Genomic DNA, 9,726 nt, shown 5'->3' on the forward strand with positions numbered 1-9,726 from the left:
TTTGTTTCGCTTCTCAACGGCCAGCCCGTCATTATATACAGAGGGACGACAGGGTTACGAGGCTCCAATAATGGGACACTGATGAGCCTCATCACTCCACAGGGTCAATAATAATAACAATAAAACCTCCTGTGGCACACTTTTGTTAAAGAGGACAGATGGAGATGTTAAAGGCCAACAAGGAGGCTTTTATTTGCTTTTGCCTGAGGTTTAAATTTCTGTCATTTTAAAGACTTAAAATTAGATAATAAGTTTCTAGATTAAAGCGTCAAGAAGACTAACTTTCATGATGCTCATGAGATCAGGTATCAGAATCAGGAGAGAAAAAGACTGATGGGTGCTGGTTTTGGTACTCAAAACATAATGGGGTCCAATATCAAATTAACTTTGATCTAGTATGAGTACTTTAATCTTTTATTTCCACAACTCTTATTTTGATGGGGCAATGATTTCTCTATATTTTTCCTCACAAGTTTTCTGGAAAGAGCAATATACTTGGTACTTATGTCAAGAAAAGAAAAGTACTCAGTTAAATATTATAGACACTTTCCCCATATATGCTGTATTGTAAGCTCCCCTGTAGACATATTTTACATTTACCGCAATCACTAAAAGACTTTCTAGATTACACTTGAATTAAATGAACTATGTACTTATTGTTTTGAAACATCAAAGAAATTTCCTAGGAATCATGATGTCAGAAAATAAATCGCATCCTCTTTTCATTGTACAAAGATCCAGAAACAACAAACATGTCTTTCACTTTCTCAAAGACTGCCTCAGATGTAAAGTGAGTTCATGAGATCAGTCTGTTCCTCATGATTTCCTGGCAAGAACAAAGTGCTTTGGTTCTAATTTTAATGGGAAAAAATGCTATATCTTGAAAAAAAAGCTCCATTTAGACTGAAATAAACATACATACATAATTAATTCATTATTTGAACTTCATATATGTTGTATCGTAAACTTCACTGAGGACAAATTTGACATTTTCTGCACTCTTTAAAAGAATAAATATGTGTAACTGTACAAACAGAAACATCAAACACATGTTTCACTTCATTTCCTCTCAGACTGCCTCAGATGTTTATGAGATTAGTCTATTAAATGTAATGTAATGGAGCGGTACAGTCACAGTGTGCTGACTGTAAACTGCAGTGCTGTGATACTGAGATGCCACAGCAGCCTCTGACCCCCCCCCCGACCCCGTCCCCATCCCCGTCCCTGTCCCCATCCCCGTCCCTGTCCCTCCCCAATGCTATAATTCCTGTTAATCCTGGCGGGGCACCATCTGGGAGCTCCTTGTGATTTGGGCGATAGCAGATAGTGAAGCAGCAGATGTCAGGAGGACACAGTTTGGGTCACACATGTCCTTTTAAAATCAAAGGAAATATCCCGGAATATGGAAAAGAGGCCGCTGATGTTTTAGTAGTTTGTTAATGACTCCTTTCACAAAGTAAACAACACCAGGAAAACCTGGATCCTGAACATTTATAAGTCCGGTGTCTGCTCTAACAATGGCAAAACAGCTCTCATGTAATGTATGAGGTGATGGATGGGGCGTGTTAAGGTGGAGAACAATGGGTGGGGGTCATGTGACAGTCTGCAGGAAGTCCCCGAGGGAGCAGGACGGGCCTGTCAGCTGGCCGAGGACAACATTTACATATTAACATCTACAGAGAGAGACCTCCTGCTGACAGGTGGATGATGCTGCATTCATGTCGTGTGCCAGTTACCGTTAATACCAGCTTCCAACTTGTAATAGTGATGTCTAACAGGGTCACGATACTGAGTGATGTATGTCCATGTAGAGTTTCCTTATTGAAGCTTGTTAAAGTTGTTTGGTACAGATTTAGGAAACCATTGAACTGGCTTATTTGCCATTTCATTTGTAGTTCTTTAATGTGTCATTGAGCAGATTTGAACTGAGAGATGAGCAGGGAGATCTGGGCGCTGCTAAGATGAAGTGAAATTTACCACAGTTCATTTACACACACTACCCAAATTGTTAAAATATAAAGCTGGATGAAAATCAGAGAAGTATCCCTTTAAGGCTTTAGGCCAAATATAAGACACTAGCTTTGTTAGAGATGACATTTGAAACAGCAGTGGACTTACAATGTTCCAGCACTTGACATTTATGTATTCACTACAGAAGATACATCAGAAAGCAATCTAACAGCAGCTCCTCAGTCTGAGAGAAGTTGAGCCGCTAAGAACTGCTCACAGTCAGTCAGCTGCTGCATGTGATGCAGCTTTTTGGAATAATGATAATAATAATACAACAATAAACACCTTTTAAAGCAAATTTTAATGGTGGCAAGTTGATAAAGAACCAGTCAGCTCACCGACAAGTCATCGACTTATATAGACCTAAATGCTCCTCAGACATCAGTTTGATCAGACTGTTCTCGTGCACTGTTTGTGGGTTTACCAACAAAAAGTAATGCAAGAGAACTGGTGTATAACCAACGTAATCAGGTAGGCTGCCATCCCGTGACCATACCATGAGGGGAGTAAAGACGGCAGCAGTATAAAGAGCAAGAGTCCATGTCCAAGGAGTCAGGTTGGGGTGATGGATGACTCGAACAAGTGAACTTTGAGACATTTTAAGGCATGTCTTCATCATGTTTCTTTCTCTAAACCTGACCTACATACCATTATGTATCTTAATGTTAAGTACGTAACATCACAACGCCCAATTATGTTTCTTTTCCTAAACCTAACCTACTTAAATTTACTTTTCTAAACCTAACCTGTGTAACTTTCCATTACATACGTAACTTAAGCTTAAGAATGTAACTTATGTAACTTTACGTAAAGTACGTAACTTTGCGTTGTTGTTTTTTTTTTTTCCTAAACCTAACCTACGTAACTTCTCTTTTCTAAACCTAAGCTATGTAACTTTACACTAAGTATGATATGTTAAGTATGTAACTTAAAGTTAAGTACGTAATGGGATGGCAACAAAGCATGTTGCCTTTCCTAAACCTAACCTTTACTTTTCCTAACCTAGTCTACATGACTTTACGTTAAGTACATAACTCTACATTAAGTACGTAATATGAAAACACCCAATTATGTTTATTTTCCTTAACCTAAGCTATGTAATTTTACTTTTCTAAACCCTACCTATGCACATAACATTATGTTATGTACGCAACATTAGAATGCCCAATTATGTTTCTTTTCCTAAGCTTAACCTATGTCACTTTACTTCTCTAAACCTAGCCTAGCTGACTTTACGTTTTTGAAACCTAACCTATATAACTTTACGGTAAGTATATTAAGTACATAATTTTACATTAAGTACATAATGTAACAAGGCCTATCCATGTTTCTTTTCCTAACCCTTACCTACGTAACTGTAAGTATGTTATTTTAACTATGTAAATTTACATTTAGAATGTAATTTGACGCTGCCCAACCACATTCCTTTTCCTAAACCTAAACTAACTTAAATGTGAAGATACGTTAAAAACGTATTTTTAAGTTAAGTACGTAACATGACAACACCATTCTTGAGGCATTAATTCGTAAGATTTCATACGCGCCACTGGATGAGGATACGTAGGTTTGTTTGACAGTATATTAAGTGCTCAACAATAACAGCAACTGAATCAAATAAAGCTGTTGTCATGACCAAATCTGGATTTCCTGGTAAAATTGGGGCTGTTTGCAGAACTAATTTATTTAAGTATGAAGATCAGCTGTGTGATAAAACATCACATGCCAAACTGTCATGGAAACAAAAGTTTAGAAAATATACTAAATATCTTAAAGGGTATCTATCTATCTATCTATCTATTTATCTATCTATCCGATGAGTTCACATTCTTCACTTTCACTTACAGAAAACTTCATTTACATTTGAACTGGGATCTGCTAGTTTCAGCTCTTCGGAGAATCACTGGCATCATCATCATCAGATTAGCCGGAGGGTTTTAGGAGGTGTGACAGCAGCAGGAGACAAAAGTCAGCACAAAGCTGCTTTAAGCAAGTCAACACCTCCACAGATTGCTACAGCTGCAGTCTGCAGGTTTATTACATCACAGAGGAGAAAGGCTCTCTTGATAGCACAACACTGATGTAAAGGGTAAATGCTGACGTAGGCGAACTCACCAGAAGCTTCATTTTGAGCTCAAATCAAGTGTTTCAAAATATGACAATTTCAACACCAATACACTGCACAACACTCAGAGTATTCAGAGTCTTCTCTCAGACAGTGAAGACTTAAGTCAATGTGCAAATCAGTTTCTAGGAAACATCTGTAGCACTATCCAATGAAAAGCAATCACATTTGAAAACAGGAAGTCGCTGCAGCATCAAAAGCCGAAGCACAACCTCAAAAAATAACAAGCAAAATATTAAACTGAACAGCTAAATGTTTTACTCCGTGTGACACAGACACAAGGACAGACTTCCTCCACATGTGTTTGAACATCTCAGGTGACCCCTGGACAGTTGCCTAGGAGACCCCTACCCAGCAGCAGAGAGGTACCAGCCATATTTCACAACAAAAGCATGTGGTTCAGGTGTACTTACTGTTTCTGTTGGCTTTGAGTTTGGACAGCAGCTTCTGAGTGGACAGCAGGTCTCCGCTCTTCACCGCTTGCAGCAGGTCCTGCTCCTTCCCCATGCTCCCACCTCCTCCACCTCCACCTCCTCGTGTTCGAACCAGCTTTATTTAAAATCCCGCTGCCTCCTCAGAGCCTCATGCTGAGTGCCAGAGACATGGAGACCTGCCTCAGGTGAGACTTTCTCCACACTTCCTGTCTCAGCTCCAGACACAACGTTTTAAATAAATCCTCTGTGTGATATTATTTCCTCTGAGTCTGCAGAGATGGAAAAACTGTTCTTAATTTCCTGCGCAGACTTTTCAGTCTTTATTTTTGGGAGAGAGATGTTATTTCCAGGGTCAGCCAGGGGTTGGAGGCTGGTGGAGCTGCTGTAGATGAGACTGAAGGAGGTAATGTGGTCACGACTGAAAAGAAACGAGAAAACCAGATCACTTCATCTATCAGAGTCCAAACTAAAACCACAGCAGCTCCTGAAAGCGTCAGAGAGAAAAGAAAAGACTTACTCAGACCACAAGGACTCCACAGAGTTCTTCAAATAACTTTCCATAAAAGAGAAACAGGATGAATATGAAGCCAAAACATGCATGAAGAGTTTGGGTTTAGTAGCATCTTATCAGCCCCAAATCCAGTCCTGAATCCACTTATCAGATCCTAATCCTTTCTAAGTCCTTATTGAATCTAATCGGATTAAGCACTCAAGATCTGAAGGGAACTTAAGATATAAATAAATGAAGTTTATTAGATCTGTGATCAACTTTGGTTGAGCAACAATTACTCGATTAATCATCAAAGTCATTTTTCAGGCAAAATACCAGAAATTTAATGGTGCCATGAACCAAGTTTCCATCTAAATTTAGTAGGGATGCAAGATATTGGATTTTCTGCCTATAACCGATATGCTTATATAAACAACTTATTTGGCCAATAACCAATACTAATATTGATATATCGTCTTTTTTCCCTTCATAATTCTAGTGATTTTACAGCTGATATTGGCCGATACCGATGATGTATCGGAATTATCGGTATGTTGGCTGATTCTTCTAAAGCCTATATCAGAGGGATACAGATGACGTGCCGATATTATTGTGCATCCCTAAAATTTGTGTCAGTTTTTTACAAAATTTTCAGAAAATGGTCCAAAGTAAATGTCAATGTATTGCTATAGTATTTGGCATTGACTGTTTCCTTTGGGAGGTCATTGTGCCCAAGAACTACAGATGTTCTGATTCTGATCTTTTTCATCCCGATACAGACTCTGATACTTGAACTTGCCGATGCCAAGTATCGATCCAATAACGTTGGGTTAAAAAAAAAAAGAAATTTAAATTAAAAGCTGTATAGACCGAATCACCATGATGGAACAGTCACTTCTGGGTAAACAACTGGCAGTTGATTTCAATTGCAGAGATATGTGAAATCTGCAAATTTGTTGATTTCTTTTGTTTTATTCAGCCATAACTGTGACGTTTAAAGATATACAGTTAAACACAGTGGTCCAACCGATCTGACATATCTGCTGTGCTTATTTTATGTACTTTGTTGCTTTGCCATCATTTTTGATGAGACAAATCTACAGGCACAGAAGCTAAGCAATGCACTGCTATGGATGGGGCCGCAGCAAAACGTAGTTTAGCCACCTACCAAAAACTCACTATCAGTGTAAGTGTGCGCTATAATTGAATATTTGCTCTGCTTTACCTTACATACAAACCAATCAACACAGTTGTAGACCAGAAATTCAGTGTTCTGCTAAGTTAAATCACTGTTTTTGTCAAGGGAGTTTGGTGGCTTTGATATAGCGGCTTCAATGCCCTGTCAGAAAAGGCTGTAGGATGGTGAGGAAAAGTGGTGAAAATATTCTAAATATATCAGCACCGTTTGATTTTATGTTTGTGACGCAGGGATTTTTTTTCCCAGAAATTATTGTAAATAAATATTGTGATTTGCTCTATACTATTATCCCTGAACGGATGTGAAATGATAACCATTATTGTTATATGGCATGGCTCAGGTTAAACCCTAAACTAGCGGGACTTGCCAGTGCAAAATACTGCCATATTGCCGACATTTTCTTCCAGCCAAAGCTTATTTACCATAAATCAATTCTTCTTTGCCGCTATAAAACAGTTGCCAGTAGCTTTACATCACAACTCCTTGTGTAGGCTACTGTTTTAGACCAGTGAAGAACTGATTTTTGGGAAAGCTGCCATTTCATGTGGTTGTTCATTAATTATGTGGTTTAGGACAGGTGAAAAGCCATATACATGCGAATACCTGATCCAGCATTTTAGGCAGTATCAGAGGCATTTCCAAAACTGGTTTTGGCATCAGAACAACCCTACTACAAGCCTCACACATTTCACTGGAAACTGTCGAAATGTAAACTACCTCTATATCTGAAACTATTTATTTAAGTGGCACAAAAATTAAATGTTTGAACTGGAACTGACAGGATTAAATGCACTTAAAAACTGTCATGTATGAAAGGTGCTACATAAATAAACTCACAGCTACATTTCATCCTCAACAACACTAAACTCACCATACTATTTTTAACCCATTTTTCAGGTTTGAAGGTCTGTGGTTCTTCAAAATCCTGAGTTCCGAACTCTTATTTATTTCATCAAGATTTGGGATTTTAATAAAATATCACAAATTTGTAATTCATACAATCCAAAATACATGTACAAATAAAAATGGTCATTTGCATTTAAACACAATCAGAACGTGAACAATATCTGTGGTGATCCAACGTAAACATGATGTTTCTGGATAAACGTCATTGTGGGTAGTTATTAGCTCTGATGTGACGTTAACGTAGCCTCAAAGGCAAACATGACACACTAAAATGTGGACAAAGGTTTACCCACACCTGTCACAGGTGAGCTCAGGGCCGTGTGACCGCAGTGACGGAGTGTTTAACCTCATGTGAGCTGAGAGGTCGCTTTAATTGCAGCTCACCAAACCTTCAAACACCAACAGCTCATGAGGGATCCACTTGTGGGTTTCCTCTGCTGTGTAAACACTTATCCAGAGCCTCACGTGCGAGGTTTGACACCAAACTTCACATTTAGAACCAAAGGTATAAAACCCTGCACATGAGGATCTCACACAAAACTGCATTGAGTTTGGTATAGCAATTGTTAATTATAACCTACACAGGGATTTTACACCAAACTTAACTAAGTTATTCCAAACGTTTTAAACGAGAGGCGAATAACTGATGGGTGAAACCACCTGACACTGAGTTTCGTCCTTGTGTGGTTTCCTTGTGCAGTTCTGCTGCTTCCCTCGGGGCTCTCTGATAGAATATATGCATCCACTTCATTTCGACTGCAGAACAGCTACTTAAACTCTTCCAGCCCAGTGCCCAGGCACAACTCACAGATATAGGAGGAAGAAGTTGGTAGAGTTAGTCAGAGCTTCGTCTTTGCTCCAGTTTCTTGCAGATAACTGACATTACTGTTGACAGTCCTGATCTCTGCATGAGAACATGATCACTGCTGCAGCACCGGGCCTCAAAAAGACAGTGTTGCTATATAAACAGAAAGAGGGTTTGCAGCCAGATCACAGAGTCCACACAGAGACGCTGGTCTGGCCCAGCATCCTGCACTGAGTTCTGCACTGTTTTCCTGGTTACAACTCGTTTCATTACATAACCAGCAGCCACAGAGGAGCACAGGGCGTAAGCAAAGCTGTCATTCCCATTTACACCCATCATGTCCCCCTTTTTTCCTCCACCTCCCTCAGGCGTTTTGTATTCTCACTGCATTCATGACAAGAGGAACAATACTCATAAATTTCACTTTGACACAGCAGGGACTCCAAGTCTCAGTGAAGAGGTCTAAAGTGGAAATGAATAAGTCAGTTTATTGCTCACAAACAAGAAATCACTTGACAGTCGTTACTTTAAAATGACGTTATAGTGCTGTGTGGTGAAGGATTTTAACATTATTATTATTATACATTGTAATCATACTGTATATTTAACCTACCAACCAGACAAAAGTTTGCATAGTAGGCTAAAAAAAAAAGCCGTTGCATGCTATTTTCTTTGATATATAGATTTTGTCGTGCCAGACTCCGTTCAAAAAGTTACTATTTTTATATTTCTGTACGCATCAACCACATAAAAACATACATAGCATTTGATTTCAGGTTTTGACTGAATTCGTGGGAAACAGTCTTTAATTCGGGAATATTTAAAGCACTCAAAAGCACTGTTTAACCTTTCACACTCTAAGTCTTGTTATAAATTACGCACAATGGGGGCGTAGGTTGGCAAGCTCTGCGTGCCAACTGTAACTTGAAATTTTACAGAATTCAAGTGCTCCTTTGTAATGTTTAAGTACGCCGAATGGAAGGGTTGTTTCTAAAAATATATAAAAGTCTTCACTGTTAAAATATTAAGTTGATTTTCTGAGTAACTGCTTAAGGTTAAAGAGATGTGAAGGCTCTGAGTGAAGCTCTCTCCGCACCGGAGAAACTGGCATATCGCGGCAGGAGTCTGGCATGTAAACACACCGACGAGAGCTTCGCCGTCACCTAAACCACCGCCGACCTTTGCACCGAAGTTAGTAAACGCACTTGTAAACACCGTTTTTTAAACTACCACATGCAAGAAGAAGAAATCAATTCCATGTCAGTCTTACCTTGTTTGGTGAAGTGTGGCAGAAACTTTTCACCCCCTGAAATGTAGCGGACCACGGTGGCAGTTTGTAGGAAAACTCCGAGCTGGCAAAGTATTCCTTGTTTTGATATTCCAGAAAAGTCGAGTTTTATATTCCAAGAGTACTGTCTGTTAAATGTATTTGACTGCAGTTTAATCCACGCGCAGAATTAACATAAAATACGTGTATTTTTAGGACTTAAGTACTTCATACGACACATCGGTGATTGACGCTGCTCCAGGTTTTCCCTCCGCGCCGTGAATGCCACATTCTCCCCGCTGTTCTCCGGGACACGGTGTCAAGTTACACACAACATCAGACAGAACATCCGGCTGAGACTTTCAAAAAAAATTCTGCTAGAGATTTCTACTTATAAAAACTGTAGAGTTTATTTTCAATAAGTTGTAACCTTGTGATATATTTTAGGATGTAGCGAATGTAAATTTGGAATACCGACACTGTAACCCAACAAA

The 9,726-nt window shown here is 39.1% G+C and overlaps 1 protein-coding gene across 12 annotated transcripts in view; it reads right to left on the reverse strand.

Moving 5' to 3' along the window:
- Positions 1–9,519, reverse strand: part of caskin2b (CASK interacting protein 2b) — an 87,950-nt gene extending 78,431 nt beyond the window's left edge. For all 12 annotated transcript variants that reach the window (XM_033644766.2, XM_033644765.2, XM_033644759.2 and 9 more), the window contains exons 1-2: positions 9,236–9,519; positions 4,546–4,984 (exon numbers count right to left, since the gene is read on the reverse strand). In XM_033644766.2, the coding sequence (XP_033500657.1) occupies positions 4,546–4,639 (94 nt within the window). In that variant the 5' untranslated portion in view covers positions 4,640–4,984; positions 9,236–9,519. The remainder of the gene's footprint in view (positions 1–4,545; positions 4,985–9,235) is intronic.
- Positions 9,520–9,726: the final 207 nt, after the last annotated feature.

Source organism: Epinephelus lanceolatus, chromosome 18 (assembly GCF_041903045.1).
Source record: "Epinephelus lanceolatus isolate andai-2023 chromosome 18, ASM4190304v1, whole genome shotgun sequence".
Lineage (NCBI taxonomy): Eukaryota > Metazoa > Chordata > Actinopteri > Perciformes > Serranidae > Epinephelus > Epinephelus lanceolatus.